Source organism: Vipera berus (assembly GCF_964194415.1).
Source record: "Vipera berus genome assembly, chromosome: 11".
Lineage (NCBI taxonomy): Eukaryota > Metazoa > Chordata > Lepidosauria > Squamata > Viperidae > Vipera > Vipera berus.
Genome location: NC_138214.1, coordinates 21,832,500 through 21,858,818, shown reverse-complemented (window position 1 = coordinate 21,858,818; position 26,319 = coordinate 21,832,500). Strand labels below are relative to the sequence as shown.

At 46.1% G+C, this 26,319-nt stretch overlaps 1 protein-coding gene across 3 annotated transcripts in view; it reads left to right on the top strand.

The window, feature by feature from the left end:
- Positions 1-26,319, top strand: part of AMOT (angiomotin) — a 69,674-nt gene that overhangs the window by 8,333 nt on the left and 35,022 nt on the right. For 2 of the 3 annotated variants that reach the window (XM_081336855.1, XM_081336854.1), the window contains exons 2-5: positions 9,536-9,670; positions 10,350-11,242; positions 16,928-17,375; positions 20,691-20,835. In XM_081336855.1, coding sequence (XP_081192981.1) covers positions 10,407-11,242; positions 16,928-17,375; positions 20,691-20,835 — 1,429 coding nt within the window. In that variant the 5' untranslated portion in view covers positions 9,536-9,670; positions 10,350-10,406. Of the gene's footprint in view, positions 1-6,721; positions 6,744-9,535; positions 9,671-10,349; positions 11,243-16,927; positions 17,376-20,690; positions 20,836-26,319 lie in introns of those variants that run through there. The other variant, XM_081336856.1, reaches the window with a different exon arrangement.

The following is a 26,319-nucleotide window of genomic DNA, read 5'->3' as shown; positions in this document are numbered from 1 at the left end:
CACAGGGTATTCCTGTGTATTCAGGCTTGCAAAATGGCGGATCGAGCCTCTGCTGGCGGCAGAGGCTTGCAGAGTGCGGATCCAGCCTCCGCCGGCGGTGGAGGCTTGCAGAACGGCGGATCGGCTTATACTCGAGTCAATAACTTTTTCCAGTTTTTGGGGGTGAAATTGGGGGTCTCGGCTTATACTCGAGTCGGCTTATACTCAAGTATATACGGTAAATTGTATTTATTTATTGTGGTATTGTGTACAGACTCAATCTCAACTGACTCTAAATACTTGTCTAAAATATTGTAGGTCAGAAATTCTGACATCTGTAAAGCAGTCTTTTAATGATAATCATAGGAACCATGTCAGTGGCTGAAGTTCATCCAGGGAAGGAAAAACCCACAGCAAATAAATGCCTGGCTAGAATGGGTGTCATTTGATCTTTCCATGCAGCTTAACACTTTTAAAGCACTTTTTACGCCAATGAGAAAGATCAGAGTCTTTGCTGAAAACCTTTCTGCTCTTCTTGATGAATTTGGAGGATAGTTTGGAAGGTTAGAGGATGATCTCATATGGTTTTCATTAATGGTCATCCAGCGCACAGGTCTGGTCTAAATTAGCAAAGGAATGGCCAAACCACTGGAAGAAAGGAGAATGACGCCAATGCATTCTTGGGATGCTTGTGGGATGTGGCTGCTAACAACCAAAGAAGAGTAGGACCTAAAATGCTGAAGAAAAAACTAGAAGAACAGAGTCTAAACATTAAATGGCAATGCTCTTGTTATTTCTTTTGAGGAGACTTTGGGTCACAGTGGGGCAAGACTTTGCTCTGTGGAAGTGTTTTGTCCCTGTATTTCTGTCTGGGATTTCCAGAAAAAGCATTTTTATCAACTGTTTTGTTACCCTTGCAAATCCAATGCCAACTTCCTTGTGAACAAATTCTTTTAATCCTAGGTATCCATACATTAGGATTGGACTCTACATGGGGAACAATGCCTGTATTTCCAGCACACCACTTTTTGGAAGCTGGGCTAAAATGTGGCTCATTATAACAGCATCCAATAATGTCATAGAAATGTCAAGCTGGATCAGGCCAACTTAAAGCATTTTGGGTGTTCCAGCTCTCATATCCTTAGATGGCTTAGAAAACACCTTGGTAGCATTCTAGTCATCAAGGTAGTGCAAAGTTTGACCTTTAACAACAAGGAACTCTTCAGTTATGGATTAAATATCTACAAATGATCACTTGGTTTTGGAATGATATGTCTGTAACAGTTGGAAGTCAAGATTTTATTGCCAGTTGTTGCACTGTTTCAAGAATGAGAAATCAGCAAAGGAGAAGGAATGGAATGAGGATGTAAAATCTGGCCTCCATCCATGCACCTGCTGGTGCCACACCTGTATTTTCATCTGAATCATAGCTGGCAGAGTGACAGAGAAATTGAGAAAGAAAGGGGAAGCCACATGTAAGATGAGAAGCACAGAATGCTGAGGCCACCTGGCACAACCTTTTGCCCTTCCAACGACAGTGTTTGGTAGAAAAATAGGGACCACTATGGTGGGAAGGTAACAGCGTTCTGTGCGCCTTTGGCGTCTAGTCATGCCGGCCACATGACCACGGAGACGTCCTTGGACAAACGCTGGCTCTTCAGCTTTGAAACAGAGACGAGTACCGGCCCCTAGAGTTGGAAACGACTAGCACGCATGTGCGGGGGAACCTTTACCTTTACCTTTTTAGGGACTTTAAATATTTTGTAGACAGGTATACTTTTTCTCCTACTTGGAATGGTTTGGGCTCAATTCATTTTTTATCTGCTTGGAATTTATATGCTTCCCTAGCTTCATGTAAAGCTTTTCTCACAACTGGCCAGGTGTTTTGGAGTTGTGCGATCCACTCTTTTAAAGAGGGGATGGTCGGTTCTGTGGAGAGTAGTTCAGGCATCAGATTAAAACTCTGTCCCATCACTACTTGGAATGGAGTGTAGCCTATGCTGGAATGTATTGCGTTGTTATAGGCAACTTCTGCGAACGGAAGCAGGTTGGTCCAGTTGTCTTGTTGGTAGTTTATAAAGCACCCTAAGTACTGCTCCAGTACTGAGTTTGAACGTTCCGTCCCACCATTCGTTTGAGGATGATGACTAGATGACAGTCCCTGGGTGGGACAAGTTCTAGGAATGCTTTCCAAAACTCCAAAGTAAATTGCACCCCTCTATCTCATATAATCTGTTGTGGGGCTCCATGTAGTCAGTAAATATGCTGTACAAATAACTTTGCTAAGGTTTTGGCAGTGGGGATTTTCTGGCATGGAATAAAATGCACCTATTTAGAAAAATAGAGCCTTGGTGGAGCAGTGGGCTAATGCCTCCTTAAGTAACACCAGCTGCCTGCAATTAGTGCAGGTTCGAGTCCCACCAGGCTCAAGGTTGACTCAGCCTTCCATCCTTCCGAGGTAGGTAAAATGAGGACCCAGATTGTTGGGGGCAATTAAGCTGACTTTGTAATAATGCCGCTTGGGGTGTGTGTGAAAGCCCTAATAAGCAGGCATATACATAGAATGAAGGCTACTGCTAAGCTTGTAAGCCGCCCTGAGTCTTCGGAGAAGGGTGGGATATAAATGGAATAAAAATAAATAAATAAATAAATAAAATAAGGCCGTTACGACCCAAATTACTGTATTTCCCTCACTTTCTGGTAATTCCGCAATAAAGTCCATAGCTACCATTTGTAACAGTCCTGGGGTTTTCCCCTGTCTCCTTTTGGCTACTGCGCATATTGGGCAACTAGCTACATACCTTTCAATGTCCTTTTTTATTGACGGCCACCAAAATTGCCATTTCACTAGATGGAGGGTTTTCACAAACCCAAAATGTCCGGCAGATTTGGAGTCATGGCAAAGCTGCATGAATGTCAATCTTTGGCTTTTTGGAATGTAGTTTCCCTCCCACCCATGGAAGTCCATCATTCATGGTGCACAAATTTTTGTGGCTTAAAAACCATTCGTCTTTCTCTAGCGCTTTCCTGAATTCTACTCCAGCTTGGCTTATTAGTGTTTTTGGAGTTTTGGCTTGCGCTCGAGTGGTGATTGGTGCTGCTAATTGCTTTGATGGCATGAGTGGATCTGTTATCTCTGATTTGGTGCTATTGCATTGCGGTAGCCATGACAGTGCATCTGCTAGGAATTTTTTTTCCCTGGTAGATGTTTTATGGTGAAATTGAACTGGTGGAAATGCTGGGACCATCTCGCCTGTTTGGGAGAAAATTATCTGGGTATTTTTAGGGCCTCCAGATTCTTGTGGTTAGTCCATACCTGGAAAGGGATTTTATTCCTCTCCAAGAAATGTCACCAGGTTAAGAGAGCCCACCGGACGGCATAAGCTTCCTTTTCCCAAACCTCCCACCTTTGTTCTGTCTGAGTTTCCTCGATGTGTATGCACAAGGTTGTAATTTCCTTCATTATTCTCCTGAAGTAGTACTGCCCCCACTGCTGTCACTAGCGTCCACTTGAATTATAAAAGGTTTCTCAGTATCCAGGTGTTTTTACACTGGTTCTGCTGAGAACCTTTTTAATTTCTCAAAAGTGGCTTAGCATTCTACAGTCCATTTCAATGGCTGGTTGGGCTTCGGTTTCCCATCCCTTTTTGTCTTTAATAGGTTTGTGATGGGCAATGCAATTTGTGCAAAAGAGGGGATGAATTGGCAGTAAAAGTTTGCAAATCCAAGGAAGCTTTACAATTTCCTCCTGGTACAGGGCGGAGCCTATTCTAGCACAGCCTGGACTTTTCTGGGGTCCATCTTATAACATTTGATGAGATGCGATATCCAAGTTAATCGATTCTATCTTTGTGGAACTCACACTTAGATAATTTGGCATACAAATGGGCTGCCCACAACCTGTTCAGCACAGTCCCACCCAGTTTTACATGTTCCTTCTTAGTTTCAGTAAATATCAGGATGTCGTCCAGGTAAATAAGCACCCCCTTATAGAGGTGTTCCTGGAGCACCTCATTTACCAATTGCATGAATACTAAGGGTGCTCCTGAAGCCTGAATGGCAGAACTCTGAATTGGAAACAATCTAATGGGCAAGTGAATGCGGTTTTCCATTTATCTCCTTTTTAAATTCTGACTCGGTAATATGTCTCTCAAGTCCAACTTTGAAAAAAATCTTCCCTTTAGACAAATGTGCCAGGATGTCCTTCATCAAAGGGAGGGGGTAGAGGTTACTTAAACCCTCCCGTGGTCACTTGGGACGTCTTGTCCATACTCCTCCATGTAGCTCAGGATGTGGACCAGGAAAACCTATAATCTGTGTACTTTACCTGTACTTTACCTCCAGTTGTGGGAACCTCCTCCTGGGTCAGTGTCCGGCTCCATCAGCTGGTGTGTCTTGGGCAGGAGTGGTTGCTGCTATAGTGGCGGCCACAGTCTCTAAAGTGCTGGTAGAAGAACTTGGATTTGCTACCTCAATCCTGATGCCCCCTGCATCCTCTGCTGTGCCTAGGTTTGCTATGCCACGACATGGGTCAGCTCTCTCTTCCTTGAGGGAGTCAAAAGCTACTCTCAGCATGCTGATAGCTTGCTCCAGGAGCTGGGTGGAACGGGCTGGTCTTTCTTCTTCATCTTCTTCATCTTCTTCTTCATCTTCACTGAGATGGAGCGATCTCTCCATCTCCAATTTCCATCCCAGTTGGTGACTGCCATGTTTGAGGGTCACCTTCCTGGCCTTCCGCTCCCAGCCCTCCTTCTTTTCAATGCCCATCGACCACCTCGGGTTATCTCAGTGCTGGGCGACCACGACTTCATCGGAGGAGCTGGAGGAATGCGAGCTGCATCCACTCAGGCCAGCCTGGAGAGAACCCCCCCCAATGGTAGCTTCCTCTGTCTCCGTACCTAATTCAGACATGGTTTGAGTGGTCCCCGCGGTAAGGGTCTTCCTTCCAGGCTGACTGACTTCTGCAGATCCTGCCTAATGTAAGGACCCGCTTCAAAACCTCTTCCCAAGAAAGCAGAACTCTTGAAACAGATTCATCCCAAAAGGAACTTTTATTAGGAGAAATTGACAGCAGGCATAGAAGGCAGGATCTGAGGGTTTCCCGCTCAAATCAATAGGTTAAAAGAGCAAAAAGCAAACCCCACCCCAACAGTTCATCTGGTCAGTTCAAACGGGCCAATCCCCAGGTGTTAAGTCCACTGTGGGAACAAGACTGATAAGACTCCGTTCACAAGGCTGTGAAAACATTGTTGGGTCTTTGCACTTTCTCTTCTGCAGTGAGAGATAAGTCAGATGTCTGGAGGCACATTCCTTTCTCACCCCAGGTTGGCATCAAAGGGAAACAGTTCAAAGAGCAAGCGGATAGAGGAAGTGGAGAGGATACATTGTAGCAGTTAAGTGAGAGGCCAGTACACATACCATCCCCGCAAAGCCTCCCCCCTCCCCCCAGAAATATGGCAGAACCCATAGAACAGGGGTGTCAAACTGCCATCCCGCGGGCCAGATGCATCTTGCGGAAGCTGTGCCCACCCCATTGCTGGCAATGGCAAAAACCATCCGATATGTTGCGCGACGTCACATGACATCGTGAGTTTGACATGTCTGCCATAGAAGGAAAGAGAAAAAGAAAAAAGGCCCCCCCACCAAAGAAATGGGTTCTGACACCTTGGCTGGGCTCTGGGATTGTCATCCTGAGGCCACGGCAGTGGGCTTGGCTGGAATACAGGGCTTGACATCACAGCTGGCTGGGGGTTGGGCAAAGCCACATGGACTCCAGCAGTTGGGCTGGGACTTCAGTGGGGGTGGGTGGGTAGCTCTTGGCATTCCTCCTCACGGCATCCACCTCCTGGCAATGGGAATTGTATCCTTTACCTCCAGCCTGCTGAACTTCTCCTTCAGCTGTTCGAGCAAGGGGCTGTGGACTGCAGACTGAAACCTCCACTCTCCGGAGTCGTCCCATCCCACCGACCCCTTTCCTTTCTTGCTATCCGCAGATGAAGAACCCTGGGACGGCAGCAATAGCAGCTCCTCTCCAGCGGTTACAGGAGTGCTCCTGCACTGAGGGGCAGCCTCGGCTTGATAGGGGTTCGCCAGGATTGTAGCTCCTGCGGTAGCAGTTTCCCAGGTTGGATCAATCTGGCTTTCAGCCGAGCCCCAGCCAGTGACGCCTCCTTGGTGGCTGGAGCGCCAGCCTGCACTCCGACAGCCGGAGTTCCACTGCGGCTAGCAGCAGTTTCACTCTTCTCCTCCATTTTGAATCTTTGCCGATTTTTTACCGCTCTCCCAAAAGTGAGTGGGTACGTGGTCGTGGCCCAGTACCCCGAGAAAATGAAGTTTTATGAGACTTGGTTTAATGTCATGGTTCCGACTGACAGAGACAAATAAAGCAGAACTCTGAGGCTTGCAAATTCCTCAAAGAACATGTTTATTACTTACAAAGTATTCGTCAAATGTGAAACCAAGTCTGAATACACAAGTAACAATTTTCCAATACAAAGTTAAATGTCCCACCCATAAAACTATGCAAGCAATTGCCATGGTTGAGAAACACTGGCCTAGAATGTGTAGGTTTGGGAAATAGGGATCATGAACTGTGGATGTCAGTATGGTGGCAATAGTTAGACAAGGGTTTATCTAATTTCAGATCTGGCTAGGATGACAGATGTCAGTCATTGACCAACAAAGATGACAGATGCTACCGATACATCAGAGGAAATTCTGAGGACTCTTCAGCAGATCCAGGGTGCTGCAGATAGTTATGCGGAGTATGGCCTGTTTTGTTGAAACAACTGCAGTCTCAAGATCCTGCTGGATCTAGGGCAAAATGAGTGTGGAATCCTCATTAGTTGTGGATCAGGATAGAACAAAGCTGACTCTCCATGGGCACCTGATCACTCTTTTACAGAATCTGAATAAGTACTTTGCAAGCCACCAATATCTGAGCTTTCATTTCTGAAGGCAGCTTGTTTCCTTTCTGAAGACCTATCTTGGCTATTTGTGCTAAGATGATCCTGCTGCAGTCTTAAATATTTCTAGCTTTCTTACGAGCAAATTATCTTCTGATATGTTAAACTTTTTATCCTCATTTTTCGGTTGGAATTTTTTATCCCCTTTTTCATTCTTTTTACTCCTTTTGCTATTGTTTTAGTGTTACTGATTAGGACAAGTCCTAGGAATAATTTTCAGGAGTATTGAAGGGGGGGGAGAGGCGGAGACTGGTGGCTGAGGTTCTACTTTGCTGTGTTTTAAAAAACACAGTTGTGATTGCTGGTCAAGAAGTTTTGGTTCTAAAAGAAATTCCTCCAAAGATTTTAAAGAGAAGGAAGGACTTTATATTTCTTGTGCAAGAGCTCAAGCAAAGAGATATAAGGTTCAGATGGGAGATCCCAGCTGGGTTGAGCTTCATGTATGATGGCAAAAGGTACTGTTTGGGTACTGTGAAGCAAGCGCATGATTTTTACAACAATGTTTTAAAAGCAACCCCATCAACACTTCTGGAAGCTGCAGAGGGATCTGGAGAAGGAGAACATCAAGAGGATGAAGATGGACAGATAGACGAGAAGGGTACAGGAGGAGATCAAGCTGCAACTCTTTTGGATGATCCTAGAGAACAGAGGGTGACGCGTGCTGCCTTAAAACGCTCAAAAAAGATTAAAAAATAAGACCAGTAGAAATCTATGGAACTTCCACAATATACTTATAGTCAAGTGGTAGCTGTGTTTTTAAGAGTTTTGGGATGATATCTATGGTAACAGAATGTTCAATTTGGAATTAATGGACAATTTACTACAGAGGAAGAGGAAGAAAATTTTGTGGGTTAATGCGGGTTAATTTGTGTAAGAACTATCTATTATAGCCTATTTTGGCTAGAGAGGTTAATAGGGATAGGTGCTTGTGATGTGTAAGTGAGAATATGTCTAGGTAATAGTGAATTGTGGAAGAACATAGATGGGAATGATGCTAGTTTTCTTTTATTTTAGTTCTTTATACATATTTAGTATTGTTAAGGATTGGTTTACTCTATATAAGCTAGAGAGTGATGGATTTTAGAGTTTATAATTGTTAGTATATGATTGTTTATGATTGCTTTTTAGATATATACCTTGTATTTTGCTCTGGGAAGTCGGGGGGGGGGGGAGGGGGGGAGGAGGGGAAGTAGAGGGGTGGGAGGCAGGGGAGGGAGGAGGGAGAGGGGGAGGGGGGGAGATAGGGGGGAGGTAGGGAGGGGAGGAGGGAGGGGGAAGGGGGGTTTTTCAAAGGAAAATTGTATTTTAAAACTTTTCAATAAAAAAAAAAAAAACATTTTTCTCAGTTTTGTGATGTCTGGACCGATATGCTACCATTCCTGTCCTTTCCTAGCCCTTTGAGGAGGAAGGGTGGATGTGTGGATGTCCTTTAGTATCTCTCTTAGGAACCAGTCAGGAAAAAAGATATGAGTTGTCTCTCATTGTCCTCCTATCTTTGGTCACATGAATTCTACAGTCATTTGTATTTAGCTTTAATCATAGTTAAGCTCTCTAGTCTAGATAAAATGCCCATTGTTATCACTACATCTCTTCGCTACTTTCTAAAAACATTCCACAACTTTATTCACTATTCTCCTAATTCACCCAACCCAACCAACAGCTATAATTTTGCTTAAATGCAGAGTTTCAGGTCTTCAATCCATTTAAATCTACTTTCTCTACTTTACAGTAAACCATTGAGAATACCAAGCCATAAACATGGTTGTTTATATGGTTTTTAGTTCCTAATTCAAACCAGTGTGTGCGTATTTTAAGCTTTGCATTGGCTTGATTTTTTTTGTTAAATTCACTCCATTCGTTTTCCAAGGAATTAAGGAAACATGTTTCTTTTTCTCTTTCCTCATTTCTCCAGTTTTGCATGTTCATTAACACTTCAAAATATATTTATTGAGAAAAGAATTAATTAGTCTCAAGTGACCCTGGAGACATCAGGCATACACATGGATTTTAACCTGGGTCTTCATGTCTTGCTACTCTAATTATTATAGTCACTGCCTCATACAGTATTGACTCTTTGCATATTAGAAATATTGTGAATATTTCCCTTTCAGCAGATATTATTTCTTACAGTCTCTCTCAGTTACATTATGCTTGCTAGTCTCATCTGCATTATTGCCTGTTCCTAGAATTCTTTCTAATCTGGGTATCTCAGATTCTTAAGAGGTAGATCCAAGTCTGAAAACTTTTGCAGAGGTAGGCAATAAAAATACGATAAAAAATGGCATCCATTTCACCTCTAAGAGCTTTGATGCTTTTACTAGACACTCTGAAAATTCTCAGGCAAGGACACTAAAAGCTTGAAAGATTCCATAATCGTGTGTGTGTGTGTGTGTGTGTGTGTGTTGAAATAAAAGGACATTTCTCAGGTATTAAAGATTTAATAAATGTTGTGGTGTCCCAAGGCACAACATAGCCAGCTTTTTGTTCAAAATTAAGAAACTTGTTAATGGGGATACACAAGCACACGTACAAATACATTTATATATAGAATTTTAATTTTCACCTTTTCCTGTTTTCAAATCTTTCTACAGAGCGAAGAATTAATTGAGTAACTCCAATCAAAACAGGATCGTGAATATATATATATACCCCTATTCCTGCTTTGCCAAAAAGGGCCAGCTTCTCCTCATGTTTCAGAACGACTTCTTCTGAGTCCACCAATACAAGTAAGTAGTGCTTTTGCCTTCAGAGATTGTTTGACCTTTTCCATCCATGGCAACTGCCCACCATACTTTACATGTATTAATATTTTGGGACGAGATAGTATAAATGAAAGCCTTAACTGTTGAGCAACTACAAAAAGTTCCTTCCATGAATGGTGACTTGAGAAACTTTCTTCTCATACATTTTACTCCATTCAGCACAGTGCACAAGCCTATGGAGCAGGAAGTCTGGGAGCTGCACTCCAACTCATCTAGACCATGCCTGGTTGATAGAGAGCCCAGAATGGGCATCCCAGATGCTTTATCCAACCATCAGCTTATTTTTGAAGCGCAGAGATCCCCCCTGGATGGAGAGCACCAACCTTTTCAGCCATTTGACCTTTAAACTCTTCTCCCAACTGAGGTTATATCTCGGACCTTTTTGCTGTAGTGATGTGTTGTCATCTGTCGTGTCCCTGTGCCCCTCAGAAATTTTAAAAAGTGTGGTCCTTGCCTCAAGGAATCTCCCCATGGAAGGTGGGGAGTTTACAAAAGTCCATGGAAACTCACCTTTCATGAGAGGGTCTTCCTAATTTTATTTGTTTATTTTATCTCTTCTAACTTTAAAGTTTTCCCCCTGCCTTCCTTCCCCTCTGCCCTTCCTCATCGGCTCCTCCAGTAACCCTCCTTTCTCCCCCTCCAGGCCCGGGGCAGCCACGGCCCACCTTTTGCATTCCACCCAGGAGGGATCGCAGTGGAGATGAGGAATTCAGAAGAGCAAACCTCAACGACAGTTTTACAGCGTTTGCTGCAGGAGCAGCTCCGATATGGGAATCCCAACGAGAGCCGCAGCCTCTTTGCTTTGCACCAGCAGGCCACAGGCGGCACCCTGCCTTTTGCCAGCAGCGGGGGCCCCGGGGCTCCCAACGAAGGGCTGAGCAACCAGGACCACTCAGTTGGGACCCATGTTGCTCGCCAGGAGCCCCAGGGCCAGGAGATTCAAATGGACAACAGTATCATGGAGAAGCAGCTCTCGCCAAGGCTCCAAACAGGTGAGGACCTCCCGACCTATGAAGAAGCCAAAGTCCAGTCTCAGTACTTCAGGGGTCAACCACATGCTAGTGTCGGAGCCGCGTTTTATGTCACCGGCGTCACCAACCAGAAGATGAGGACCGAAGGGCGCCCCACAGTGCAGCGGCTGAGCCCAGGGAAGGTCCACCAGGATGAAGGACTGAAGGATCTCAAGCAGGGACACGTCCGCTCCCTGAGTGAGCGGCTGATGCAGCTGTCCCTGGCCACCAGCGGTGTGAAGGCACACGCCCCCGTCACCAGCGCCCCGCTCTCCCCTCTCTCCTCCCAGCAGACTAATGACTTCTACAAGACTTCTGGGGCAGGTCCTCCGCAGCCCGGGGTGAAAGGATTAGAGCACAGGGGGCCTCCTCCCGAATACCCATACAAGAATGTGTCCAGCCCGTCCATGAGCTGTAAGCCACTGGATCCTGGGCATTTCTACAGTGACCACCGCCTGCCACAGCAAGGACGCTCTGATGGGCCCACCATGAGGTACCAGCATCCCCCTGAATATGGCTCATTCCGGTAAGCAGTTCAGCCTCCTCGTGGTCCTAAGCACTGAGGTTTAGGAAGCTGCCCCTTGGATGCCATTTTGTCCTTTCGGTTGTCGGGTGTTCTTGAGTGGCACTTGTCAAAGGTGGTGGGATTTGGGCTTGTTACAATTTGGCACCAGGATGCTAGTGTTGGGTCGGGGGATTGGAGGCTCATCTTCTCTGGAGAATTCTCTCAATTGGGGGGGGACGCTTTTGTTGCATGTCAACGTCACTGTACTACATCTGGCCTCCCACTTTTTCACCTTTTCCTTGACCCCCCACATCTGAAAATATGACACCACTGAAGTTCAGCCTGAAGGTGCTCATTCTGCGCTGTGGGATTCAGGGCCAGCTCTGAAACCAGGGATATTACAGATTCAGGAGAGGCAAAGACTTGAGATACTTGAGACCCTTCATGCTTCCCAATCTTTATCACATCTGCCCTCAAGAGACCATAAATATTTCTTTAAAAATACTAGTGCGCCCCCAACTTCTTGCTCAAGATAAATTTGCCCTGAACTTGAAGGGAACTAGCAATGGGTCCTCTTCAAAACGTTCAAGGTAGGCTGTGGAGGGTGGCTTGCTTTTAGTTTGCACCCATTTATTTTCCTGTTCCAGAGGGTGGAAAGTCAAGCTAATTTGGCCTTTTCCCCTGAACAGGTAGGAGTGGCTGCGTTTCCTTCACATGACAGGAAATATACACTAGTCACACCAAATGCCAAAGGTTTTGGTTTTTCAGGGAATCTTTGTTTTATTTTTTTAATTCCCTGGCAAGAAAATTGTGTGAATTAGCAGTTGAGCCACTGCCTGTTCAGTGTCCCAATATTTGGGGAATGGATGCTTTGCTTCTCTGAATCAGTGCCTAGCTTGTGTTCAGATGCTCAGTTTGTAAACATGAAAGGTCATGAAAAAGGTTGTTGATCTCTGAACAACTAGGGAAGAATGCCAGAACAGATAGGTTAGAGTGCATTGTGAGAGGTTTTGGCAGATGTGTTTAGAAGAAGTCTTTGCAGGCAATTTGGAACATCTGGTCAAGTGAACAATAGAGCTGCCGTTCTCAAAGTTTCCACTCAGAACCAAATTTTATTTTCTGAGCCTTTTTCAGTGGACTGTATTGTGCTGGGCTCAGCAGCCAACCCTTTTGCTTTTTACAGTTTGAAACAGCCCAGTAAGCAAAGTTTACAAAAGTCAAGGGATGGATGGATGGATCTGAGCAGAATAAAGTTAGTAGCACATCAAGATCATGTTAAGTGTTAATACCACTTTATAATCCCTTGGTAAGACCACACTGGGAATATTGCATCCATTTTTAATTGCCATGATATAAAAAAAGATGTTGAGGCTCTGAAAAGAGTGCAGAGAAGAGCAACAAAGATGATTAAGGGACAGGAGGCTAAAACAGATGAAGAACGGTTGCTGGAATTGGGCATGTCTAGCTTAATGAAGTGAAGGATGAGAGGTGACATGATAGCAGTCTTCCAATATCTCAGGGGCTGCCCCAAAGAAGAGGGAGTCAAGCTATTCTCCAAAGCGCCTGAAGGTAGGAGAAGAAGCAATGGATGGAAACTAATTGAGGAGAGAATCAACCTAGAATTAAGGGGAAATTTCTTGACTGTTAGATAAATTAATCAATAGAACACTTGCCTCCAGAACTTGTATGTGCTCCAAAGCTAGAGATTTTTAAGAAGAGATTAGACAACCATTTATGTGAAATGGTATAGGTTTTTCTGCTTGAGCAGGGTGTTGAACTAGAAGACCTCCAAGGTCCCAAAATTCTGTTAATTTGTTATTCATAATAAAACTTAATCTTATTTATAACTTTAAATTTTCACCTTTCAAAATATTTTCCAGAACTGCATAATAATTATAAATATTGTAAATATTGTACAAAAATACCATATATATTTTACAGTATTTGCAGTTATGAAACACTGCACAGATTTAACAATATTAAACATTAAAAATACAGAAGTCTTGATTGTTATTAAAAAGAGTTCAGTCAAAGCTCCACGAAAACTTTTGTGTAAAGGTTGTTTCTAACAAGCAATAGGATAATCGTGAACCTACACTTACTCTTACAAGGCTTGACCGGCTTCTTTGGTAAGGTAACTTCCAATAAAACAGGTTTAATTTCTTGATCAACCCTGAGAATCCAGGTTTATTGACTAGTTTTGGACCAGGAAAAAGAATTAAATCAGCTCATGTTAAGTGTATTCATTCAAGAAAAACTCAAGATCATCTAACTTAAGTTAAATTAATGAAATAGAATCGACGGGATAGCTCTCTGGGTTAATTATGTTCTTATTTCTGTCATGTCAGAAACTATAGTTTAGCCACCGCTGGCTTTACAGGTACTTTGAGGGCTGGGCCCCAGGCACGGGGCCCCCACCTGGCCCTGCCACTGCAGACGGGCCTCCTTGCCAGGAGATGGGTTAGCCAAGCCCTCAGTCACCTCCGCCGCTTTCAGCTGAATCAGAAGCTCCCTTAAAAGCTCCTCTTTGAGGAACTGGCTCAGATGAGTAGCTACGGAGAGTCCTAGTTCTCTCAAATGTGCTTTTTCAAAAAGGCAACTGGATTGGGGTTTTTTTTCTTTTTTCCTTGAGGAAGAAGAAGAAGCTTCATCAGTTGTGATGGGGTGTGTGTACATGTGTAAGGATATAGTAGGTACCAGGTACCTGAAAAAGCAACTTTGAGATAGCTCAGATGAGCTTACGACCACAACCACAGTTTTCATGGTGGGACCAGATGATGAATCAATAAGTAATCCAACCTACCCAAAACTGTGACTTCTTTTGTTTTAAAACCTAACTTATTGTTCTGGCCAGAATGGCTGATTCATGGGATTGCTTTGTCATTTTTTCCAGTTCTTTGTTTTTACAGCTCTTACTCTGATCCTTTGCTAGCTGCTACAGCTTATTCATAGAACAGCCATACTTGAGGCAAAATGAACATTCAGATTTATAGTGCATCTTTGTGTATGTGTGAGTCTGCATTCACAGAGTTAGGGAAGTATTCATGATAATTGTTTTTGCAGCTGCAGAGCTATTAGAAGACTTGGGAAGGGCTCTGCTGCATACTGCTTCATTTTTACTACAAAATGGATTCCTTGATTTAAAATAGTTGTTGCTCTGTTTTGGGGCCATGACATTCAGGGTGTATTAAATGATCACGAAAAAATAATAAATGGAATGAAAGCTTACTAGTATAGATGAATAATGTTGAAAAGCAGGAATTTACCAGGGGGGATCTGGGATGTTTCCTAGTGGTCGGACTCCATTTCCCAGCAACCCCAACTATGTGGGTGATGGAGGCTGGGAGAGCTTGCACTTTTTGAGCCAGATCTGGAAATACACAGATTCTCCGTGCTTGAATTAACTAAGAAAGCATCTTTAGTAATCTTGTATAGAATAAAACCAGGCAGTCACTTGCAGGGAAACAAACCCATGCAACTTCATTCAATTAAATGGATTACCCCAAAGCCTAAATGAGCAGCAGAGAGCAACAAGAAGTTCTGGAATAACCAAATTGTAAGGTTTTGAATTAACCACAAAAAGGATTTTTCTACAGGAGACACCCAACTTCTGCAGACAAAGGTGTGGCAACACTGTCAGCTGTCCAGCCAGTTGGAGTAACAACAGACAGCCCTTGAGATACTAGCCAGACTAGACAGAGATTCAGTATTTTGAATTGTGCCTATAAACAATCCATGGATGAAGTCTTCTTATATTTAGAATAGAATAGAATAGAATAGAATAGAATAGAATAGAATAGAATAGAATAGAATAGAATAGAATAGAATAGAATAGAATAGAATAGAATAGAATAGAATAGAATAGAATAGAATAGAATAGAATAGAATAGAATAGAATAGAATTGGAAGGGACCTTGGAGGTCTTCTAGTCCAGCCCCCTGCTTGAACAGGAGAACCTATACAATTTCAAACAAGTGACTGTCCAGTTTCTGGAGGCAAGCTGTTCCACTGGTTGATTGTCCTCACTGTCAGGAAGTTTCTCCTTAATTCCAGGTTGCTTCTCTCTTTGATGAATTTCCAACCATTGTTTCTTGTCCTGCCCTCTGGTGCTTTGGAGAATAACATGACCCCCTCTTCTTTGCGGCAGCCCTTCAGATACTGGAATACTGCCATCATGTCACCCCTATTTCTTCTTTTCTTTAGACTAGCCAAACCCAAATCCCGCAGCTGTTCTTTGTATGTTTTAATCTCCAGGCCTTTGATCATCTTAGTTGCTCTTCTCTGAAATTTTTCCAAACTCTCTGTGATATGGTGACCAAAATTGGCTGCAGTATTCCAGGTGTGGTCTTACTAGGCTTTTATAAAGCAGTACTAATACTTTGTGTGATCTTGATTTTATGCCTCTGTTTATACAACCCAGGATTATATTAGCTTTTTTGGTTGCTGCTGCACACTGCTGGCTCATGATCAATTGGTCGTCCACTAGGACTCCAAGGTCCCTCTTACAGTTGCTGTTTTTAAGCCAGGTCTTGCCCAATCTGTACTTGTACTTTTGATTTTTCCTGCCTAAATGTAAAACTTTGCTTTTCTCCAACTTGAAACTCATTTTGTTGGATAGGGCCCATTGTTTAAGTTTGTCAAGATCTTTTTGGATCCTGAGTTTGTCTTTTGGGGTGTTGGCTACTCCTGCCAGTTTAATGTCATCTGCAAATTTGATGAGTTCCCCTTCAATTTCCTCATCCAAGTCATTGATGAAGATGTTGAAGAGTCTTGGGCCTAAGATGGAACCTTGTGGTACCCCACTGCTTACTTCTCTGCATGTGAATGTAGTGCCGTTAAGGACTACTCATTGAGTACAGTTTGCCAGCCAGCTACAGATCCATCTGGTGGTGATATTGTTTGTTCCACCTTTTTCTTGCTTACCAAGGAGTAGGTTGTGGTCTAATTTATCAAATGCCTTACTGAAATCTAAGTATACTACGTCCACAGCATTATAAAATAAGATTGGTTTGGCATGAACTGTTTTTAAGAAACCCGTGCTGGCTACTGGTTATAAGTTTGTTTGCTTCTAGTTGTTTGCAGATCTATTTTTTGATAATATTTTCCAAAATCTTCCCAGGTATTGATGTTAGATTGATTGGTCTGTAGTTCCCTGGGTCCGTTTTTTTCCCCTTACTTGAAGATGGGAACCACCTCAGCCCTTTTCCAATCCTCAGGTACTTCCCCGGTGCTGCAGGATTTATGAAAGATGTGGTGCAACGGTTCTGAGATAACATCTGCCAGCTCTTTAGTTGAAGTGTGCTCATACTTAGGAACCTGGGTCAGCAGCTTGGCTGTAATTCCCTGGTCCTGTTGAGATTTTTCAAACAATGTTGGAAACAGTCTTGTAAGTCTGGAGCTTCATCACATCTTTTCCATGCAACTGAGTTTTTCATATTATAACTGAAGTTGGAAGAAGCTGGTTCGAGCTGTAGGAACTTGAGCATCCAAAGCTGGGACTAGCACCATCCACTTTCAATAGTCTTTAGCCCCACAATCCAACCAGCATGAGCTCTGCTGTTTCAGAAAGGTCTAAGGAGAATTGAAGCCCAAAGCTCAAATGGTGATGGAGTAGAAATATAAAGTGTCTCAGAAGCACTAAGTTAGGGAAGCTGCAGGTACAAATGTAGTGTCCAATGTAAATGATGTATTGGTTGTCCTTGACAGGCAAAACCCAGAGATTCAACTGCCATTCCAACAACGACCTCCCCACCACCACAGTCCAACCTCTTCACTGACCTCCTTGGGGTCCCTGACGCTGTTGCCATCACTGCCGCCTTCCAGGCTGTCACCTTCTCAACACCAGCCACCTCTGACCCCTAGCCAAGGAGACCCCTTCTGTCTGCCCCGGACGCAGCAATTTTTTTTGCCCAACCAGATTCACCAGGGTGACCTTTATCGATTCTGCCAACCTCTTACTGGACAGCATCAAGGGGACTCTTACTCGGCCCTGCCCAGGCCCCCACCAGCACCGTCTCCCTATCAGCAAATGGCGGTGGACCCCTACGTCATTGTCTCCAGGGCCCAGCAGATGGTGGAGATCCTTTCTGAGGAGAACAAGTCTCTACGGCAAGAGCTAGACGGATGCTATGAAAAAGTAGCAAGGTTGCACAAGGTAGGAGGTTGTTTTTCTTCCCTCTCCTTCTGTCCTTAAAATCCCAAGGACGATACTGTGGAGAAGCCGTCGCTCTTGCGAATCAACCGTCTATACAGTGTCCCCGTCTTCATCTCCTGATTTAATCTGTATACAGGCAGTCCTCGACTTACAGCCTTGATTTAGTTCAAAGTTGCAACTGTTACAGCCAAAGTTATGATGGTTTTTCATACTTATGACCGTTGCATTATCCCCATGGTCATATGATCAAAATTCATATGTTTGGCAACTATTTCATATTTATGAAAGTATCCTGGGGTAACGTGATCACCTTTTGCGACCTTCTGACAAGCAAAGTCAATGGGAAAACCAGATTCATTTAACAACCACCTTAACAACTGCAGTGATTCATTTAACAACTGTGGCAAGAAAGGACATAAAATGGGGCAAAACTCACTTAACAAATGTCTCACTTAGCAACATAAATGTTGGGCTCAATTGTGGTTGTAACTTGAGGACTACCTGTACTGTGTCAAATTTGGGGCTACTTTAATAGACCCTAAGAGATGCTACTGCTCAGTGGCAGAAGGGGAGTGTTGGTGTGCAGAAAGCCTCAAGCGAAGGCCTTGGCCAGGGGTCGGCAACCTGAAAAAGGAAAAGAGCCACTGGGAACCGGTTCCATCACACATAAAAAAAAGTGGGAGCCACGTGCGTGTGTCCATGCACGCGCATGCGCAAAAAAAGTTTTGCGCATGCGCAAGTTTTTTTTCTTGCGGGCGCGCACAGTTGCCATTTTTTTAATGAGTGATGGAACCGGTTCCCGGTTGCGCGACGGCCCGTCTGCAAAGCTGCCGCCTCCGCTCCCTTCCTTCGCCCGGCCTGCTTTTCCAACCTCACTTCCCTCCCTGCCAAAGCTCCTCCTTTTCTACTCAAAGATTTTCGGGGTTCCTCGGCTTACACCCCTTGGCGAGAGACCCCAAACGTCCCTTTCTCGCCACTCCTCCCTCCCTGCCCGCAGAGGCTCTTGCCCTCTTGCCGTCTCCGCTGAGCAGCGCCGCTTGGAAGAGAAAGGGAGCAGGACAGGCACGCTCGCCCCAGCGGAGTGGCCAGCCCTCGTTTTAGTAGCGAGACAGTAATCGCTCCCGTCCGCCCCCTCCAATGCTCCCGGTTCTCCCGTTTGCCCGCCGCCCCGCTTTCCTTCCTGAATTTTGCGCTTCCTTACCCAACTCCAAACTTTCTCTAGCGCCCCTGTGCTTTAGGACGGGGAACCAAAGGCGGAGCCATTTCTCTCTCTCTCTCCCCCCCCCCCCGCTTTTGCCGCTCCCCCACCCAATTAGTATCCCGCTTCTCCCTCTTCGAAAGGGCAGTGGTGTGCGCGCACCTCTCCAAATGGAGAGTGGCACCACCACAGTTTGCTATTGAGCGTAGGCGCCGCCGAGCTCCCCGACTCGAGCGAAGGAACGAGCCTGCCGGCGCTAAAAGGCAGCCGCCGCCGCCGCTCTCGGGCTTGAAAGTCCGCAGCCGGCAAAGGCGCGATTCGCTTTCCCTTCGTGAAATGTGCCCTCCGAAGTCTTCACGAGGTCCCAGTGAGCATGTGCGCGCCGAGCTCCCTGACTCCGCCGGCGCTTGAGCGAAGGAACGAGCCTGCCGGCGCTAAAAGGCAGCCGCCGCCGCCGCTCTCGGGCTTGAAAGTCCACAGCCAGCAAAGGCGCGATTCGCTTTCCCCGAAGGAAACGTGCCCTCCGAAGTCTTCACGAGGCCCCAGTGAGCATGTGCGCGCGAGCTCTGCACATTCCCATTTAGGACCGAGATGCTGCCGCCCTGCCCTTAGCTTGCCCTGCACCTAAAGATCAGCGGCTTTCGCGCGCACCCCGAAGGCGAGAGTCTGCGGCCGCTGGAAGGGAACCGTCGGGGCGGGGGCGGGAGGGTCTAAGGAAGCATAAAAGTGGATAGTAGGTGTACAAGGGAGGAGGAGGCAGAGGAAGGCAGAGGAAAGAAGAGGAGACCTCGGTCAATGGGAAGGCGTCTTGCAATTAAGGGTTTCGGGGTGGAGGGGACGGAAAGCCGGGGGGGGCAACAAGGGTCCCCTGGTGAGTTTGCTCACATGCGGATCATCTCCAGTTACCTTTCGCTGTGTTGTAACCCGAAGCGGCTTCTCTGGGCGATTACCTCGCGCAAGAAACACGAGAGCTTCGGAGGGGTGGACGAATGCTCCGCTGGACTCGCTCCGTGCGCCTCTAACACAGATCCACTCCTTTCTGAATTAACTTGGGGAGCCTCGCATGTAGAGCGGGACCCATCCAAATTTGGCCCAGCTTTGCAGACGGGCCGCGGCCCGTTCACGCGGAGGTACGCGCGCACCTCTCCAAAGGTTTTGGGAGGTGCGCGCGCACCTCCGCCCGTTCGGAGAGGTGCGCGCGCACCTCTCCAAACGGCGGTGCCACACTCCATTTGGAGAGGTGCGCGCGCACCACTGCCCATTCGAAGAGGTGCGCGCGCACCGGGAGGCTGGGAGCCGCAGGAGACGGCTCAAAGAGCCGCATGCGGCTCCGGAGCTGCGGGTTGCCAACCCGTGGCCTTGGCCCTCTCCGTAAGGCTGAGGAAAGACCAGGCTACTTGCTGCAGGTGAGTTTCTCCCAACCCTGTACGCTCCATTAACCGCTGACTCCCATCATTTCAAGCTAGGCTGTTAGCAAATATTCTCTGGGAATCACGGGAGATGAAAATCAGGAGAGGTTGAGGGAAAACTACACCAGACATTTAGAGATAATGAGTCTCTAGTTTGGGGCAAGGGCTGAGTTCATATATTGCAGTCTGTCTGGTTTTTACTTAGCATGATTTGTCATCCCAGTCATTGTGCTTATTCAACATGTTTGAAGTGAATAATAACTTAGAACAAAGCGTAAGCTTCCTATGTGCAAACCCTGCAAATCAAGATTTTGTCAAGGTGTTGAAATGTCTCTATGGTTGATTCACAATTCCTTGGAGTATTGCAAGGGAGATGCACTCCAGAGTGATTATGCCTGTAGTGTGACTTTTGTGCGCTGGCTCCCTCTGGCAGTGTGCAGGGACCTCACATCTGGCTCCGAGCTGGCCTCCCCTGCAGACATTTTGGAGTCCGACTACCCACGTCAGGGTTAACCTGGCATTCATTGTGCATCAGACAGACTCTTTCTGCTGCTGCTGCACTGCGAGGGTTGAGCTCTTCCTTTTCACACTGTCCAAACCAGCCAGCTACTCGGAGTTTGCACAGAGCTGATGGAATTCAGAGATGAATATTAGCACACACTGCTGAATATTTTTTGTGTTTTATTTTCATTTAATTATTTGTTATAGCTAGAAACAGAAATCCAACAAGTTTCAGAGGCTTATAAAAATCTGGAGAAGTCTTCTTCCAAGCGGGAGTCTCTGGAAAAGACCATGAGAAACAAGCTGGAATGTGAAATCCGTAGACTTCATGATTTTAATCGTGACCTCAGAGGTAAAAGAAATGTTAAAGTTCTTCTTATTGCTGCTGAGTGATTGAATACCTGTATTTAACATCAGTGATATAATTCTATGACTCCTAAAAAAAAACGGAAAACACTATGCAGCTCACTTTTTGTCTCTTTGTAAAATCCTTTGTATGTTCACATTATATTTACTCTTGTAAACATTCAGTATCATAATTTGGGTTGGAGGAAATTCCTGCCCAGTTACAAAGTTCAATCTGTGTTGCTGAGTTCAGTGTCAAGTGGTTCCACCCCAGGCGCCTGATGGACCCTGAAGGGTTCCAGACAGAGCTTGAGACATTTCCTGCTTCCCTTGCCCACGACTCTGCCGAGGCCCTAGTAGAAGCCTGGGAGAGGGCGGCTGCTGGGGCCTTGGATCGAGTTGTGCCTTTGCGGCCTCTGACCCGGCACAGACTCCGGGTGGCCCCCTGGTTTACCGAGGAGCTCCGGGAGATGAAGCGCCGGAAAAGACGCCTAGAGAGCTGTTGGAGGTCCAGTGGATCCGAATCTGATCGAACACAGCTAAGAACTTATCTTAAGTCTTACCTAGTGGCGATGGAAGCGGCAAAGTGTGTTTACTTTTCCGCTCTCATTGCGTCCGCAGATAGCCGCCCTGTTTAGAGTGACCTGCTCCCTGTTTAATCAGGGACCGAGGGATGACCCCTTGCAGGGTAGGGCTGAGGAATTTGTACAGTATCTGCAGGACTGGCTTGGACTCCGACTGGGCGGAATTTGGCAGAGTGGATAGGGCAGGTCTTGGTTATACCATTTGAGGTGAGTTTGATCCTGTGACTCTGGATGATGTGGACAGGATCATGCGTAAACTGAGCACTACAACTTGTTTACTGGACCTATGTCCCTCCTGGTTGGTTTCGGCCGCCTGGGAGGTGACAGGGGGCTGGCTCCAGGCAGTTGTTAATGCTTCTTTGATGGAGGGTGTCTTCCCTTCCGCCTTAAAACAGGCGGTGGTGAGGCCCCTCCTCAAGAAGCCTGCTTTGGACCCAGCCTCATTGAATAACTACCGTCCTGTCTCCAACCTTCGCTTTGTAGCAAAGGTTGTTGAGAGTGCTGTGGTGCATCAGCTCCCGCAATTCCTGGATGAAGCGGACTATCGACCCGTACCAGTCCGGTTTCAGACCCAGCTACAGCACGGAAACGGCATTGGTTGCACTGGTGAATGATCTCTGGCAGGCCCGGGACAGGCTGTTCCTCTGTCCTGGTCCTACTTGACCTCTCAGCGGCTTTTGATACCATCGACCATGGTATCCTGCTGTGATGGCTCAAGGGGTTGGGAGTGGGAGGCAGTGTTTTACAGTGGTTCTCCTCCTACCTCTCGGGCTGCTCGCAGTTTGTATTGGCAGGGGGACAGAGATCTACCCCGAGGCCCCTCACTTGTGGGGTGCCTCAGGGGTCGGTTCTCTCCCCCCTCCTGTTTAACATCTAAAATGAAGCCACTGGGTGAGATCATCCGTGGCTTTGGGGTAAGGTATCACCAATATGCGGATGATACCCAGTTGTTTATCTCCACCCCGAGCCAACCCAGTGATGCCCTTGACATGATGTCCTGGTGCCTGGAGGTGGTACGGGTCTGGATGGGAAGGAACAGGCTCAGGCTTAACCCCTCCAAGACTGTGGATACCGGCATCTCGTCTTGTTCCATCTCTTTTGATGGGGAGGTATTGCTCCCCTCAGAAAGGGCTCGCAACTTGGGTGTCCTGGATTCATGGCTTAATTTGGAAGATCATCTAACGTCCGTCATCAGGGGGGCCTTCGCACAGGTTCGCCTAGTGCGCCAGTTGCGCCCTTTTTTGGACCGAGATGCCCTATGCACGGTTACCCACGCCCTCGTCACTTCTCGCCTGGATTACTGCAATGCTCTTTACATGGGGCTGCCCTTGAAGAGCACCTGGAGGCTTCAACTGGTGCAAAATGCGGCCGCGCGGGTGCTTATGGGAGTATCTCAGTACTCCCATGTTACACCACTCCTGCACGAGCTGCATTGGCTTCTGGTTACCCTCCGAGTGCGATTCAAGGTGCTGGTAATAACCTTTAAAGCCCTACATGGCTTAGGCCCGGGGTACTTGCGAGACCACCTGCTGCCATTGTCAACCTCCCTTTGCCCGGTTCGCTCCCACAGAGTCGGCCTCCTCAGGGTTCCGTCGGCCAGGCAATGCCGGCTGGCGACCCCCAGGGGGAGAGCCTTCTCTGTGGGCACGCCGACCCTCTGGAATGAACTACCCCCGGAGCTGCGGACGGCCCCTGACCTTCGGTCCTTCCGCCATGACCTGAAGACCTGGTTGTTCCAACAAATGGGCCTGGACTGACTATGGTTTTTAATTAGGCTTTTTACTGGGTTAAATTGTCTTGTATTTATTGCATCTATTGTTTAATTCTTTTTTAAAAATTTTACTTTATGTTTTTTAATTTTTATGGTTGTGAGCCGCCCTGAGTCCTCAGGGAGAAGGGCGGCATATAAATTTAATCAAATCAAATCAAGTGACTGAGTTTGTAGCCCCAAAATGTAGAATTTAAAAGTTCAAAACCATTTTTATTAATGCAGCACAGAAGAATAGGATAGTAATCATCTTTTTAAAGCATTGTATTAAGATCACTTACAGTTATTCTGTTCTGTAAAGTGTCAAGACAACCTATCTAAATTTAACAAGGAAGGTGGCAGTATAAGCATTTAGAAAAGAGAGTCCTCTTTGCGAAAGAGAGATCTCAGCCTCTCTCTCCTCGTGGCGGGACACATGAAATGTCCTCCAAGACTGACCTTAAGATATGAGCAAACTATTCAGCTGGGCCGATGAGTGCTTTCATCTGTCATGATCCCAAACCATTTAGGCCTTTCTAACTAAGTTCCAAGGTTTCGTGTGAAAACAAATCAGCAGTCAGCCTGGCTGATGAAGGCCGTGTGGAACAACGACTGAAATGGAACGCTGCGTTTTGCACTAGTTTTCATTCTTAAATCCTGTCCATTTGTGGTCCACCCAGAGTACACCCCATTAATTTAGAAACGTGCTTAAAACCTGTGGCTAGTTCTGTCTTTTCCAACCAGAGCGCCAGACCCCTCCAGAATAGGCCCTATTGCCAGAACCACCTCCAAGCTACAAAAAAAAAAAGATCCCGAGGAAGCTTAACCCGGTTCTATCCAGATCAGGTTGTGCCCTCCACTCTGACTTAGTTTCCCGGGAGATGAACATTCCCTCCATTCCCTTCTCTGGACGGAGCCGGCGTCCAGCCAGTCAGACTCCATCGCCTCCCTTGGCGAAGAGGGCCGCACATCCTCCAGACTCCAGGGAAGCTCCCTGAGCATCTTCACATCGATGCACAGGAGACCCAAAGGTCAGTGGTGGTGAAGTCCAGTGGTCATCCCCCAGCACTGCTTCCTGAACGTGCTTTACCAGATCCTGCACTGGTTGAGTCCCCAGAGCAACGCTGTTGTTTGGGGTATCAGATGTTATGATCAGAAATGCAGCAGAACAACGGCACTTTCTGCTGGCCCCGTTTCTTGACCCAACCGAGCACAGGAAGAGCTGAGCTGCCAGACTGACCCCCGTTTACTCCCTTTGGCTCCATGGATGTTAGAGAAAAGGTACTTCCACTAGAGATACTGAGTGCGGAGTGAGCAAGGCAAGCTCTGAAGGAAAGCCGCACAAAAATCGTATATTGAAAGCAATCCCCAAATGTCCAAAGTCCTCCCCCTGGCCAGAGCAATCCAATCGAGTCCTGGTCTGATCTTTTGGGAACTTGGTGCCTCAGGACCTGTGGTAACTTCCTTGCCCAGGGGCGGCATCCCTGAGGGCAGGCAGATGGTTTGGTTTGGCACCTCCATTCCCGTTCGTGCCTCTACTCCCTTCTTTCACACCCCCAGCGCTCTTCCCCTCCCAAAAGCTCCTTTGATGCTAGTGAGCATCAGAGAAAACAAAGAGGCATCTGACGTTGGGCCCCATTTTCAGAGCCGTTAGCCCTGGAAGAGAAAGAAAAGAAAATGTAAGTAAGTTACTAGATGAGATTGGGCATGCATGGTTTATCGGGGTATTTCTGGTGAAAAGAAATACCTGCGGCCTTTTCACCAGAAATATCCCAATAACTCAACGACCTCAACTCCCTCTAACGCTGGTTTGCGTGATCTCGGTGTGAGCTTTACTGCCTTTTTCTCTGTGCCGCCACTGGGCTTTGGAGTTGCTTTGACAAATTGGCAATCGGCGGCCCAGTGTCCACCCTTCCCACATTTGAAGCAGCCTGTAGGTCGGTCCAGGTGTTCTCAGGGCATCCATCTTCTCTAGTGGGGAGCAGCAGCTCCATCCGTGGGCGTTGTGGCTGTGGGACCTGGCCAGGTCGATTTCCACCTCCTCGGCCAACACGTACCTTTGACGGAGGGTGCGAGGGGCATCTGAAGTGGCCTTTTTTCACATGAGAGTGAATGGCGGGACTGTTTGCATTCTTACCTGTTTCCAATTTGTGGATTTCTGCCAGCAGAGCCTGATCACCAAGTGGAACCACCAACAAACTGTAACAGGGGAAAATTAATAAGTTTGCAATATACATTTCTTAGATAAATTGATTTATTTTAAATAGAAGATCAAATTGATATTTTATGCTGGCTCTTACCCACTTGTGTGATTACAGTTCTAAAAAGCTATCTTAAAAGGTTAAAACCATGGCAACTGGACCAAAGTTTATTAAAATTGGGACATTTCCTTATTCAAGTAATTTCTTCAGTTGAAGTAAAATTTGGATAGGCAGAGAGTCAGAAAGTCATTGGAAAGAACCAGCTCTTGCCATACAAACTGCAGGGGGTTTCTCCCCAAAATAAAAGTAACATGTAAATGGGGATTCTATCATCCAGGCCAAAGTATCTTAAAAGGTTAAATCATAGCAACCGGACCAAAGTTTATTAAAGTGTGAATTTTGTTACTCATCCAAGTAACTTCTTCAGTCAAAATGGAAATTTGTATGGCGAGAATTGATTCTTTCCAATGACTGTCTGACTCTCTGCCTACCCAAATATTCATTTTGACTGAGGACGTTATTTGGGTGAGTAACGAAAGGTCTCACTTTTAATAAACTTTGGTCCAGTTGCCATGATTTGACCTTTTAAGATACTTTTGACCTGGATGATTAATCTCCATTTACATGTTACTAAAAAGCTAGATAGAGTGCCCAGTTGGGTCTGTCTTTCAGACTTGCTTTGCCCTTCTGGCAAGAGGTGTTTTTAGCTCCTCCCCACCCCGTTTCCACTTTTATAATACAGCTGTGAAGCAAATAAATCTGTCCCAGAGAAGAGGGGATCCACCCATTCTCCAAAGCGCCTGAGGGCAGGACAAGAAGCAATGGGTGGAGGCTCATTGGAGAGAGACCCAATTTACAAAGTAAGGAGAAATTCTCTGACCGAGGGAACAGTCAGTGGCAAGGCTTGCCCCCAGAAATTATGGCTGTTCCATCACTGGAGGTTTTCAGAAATAAATTGG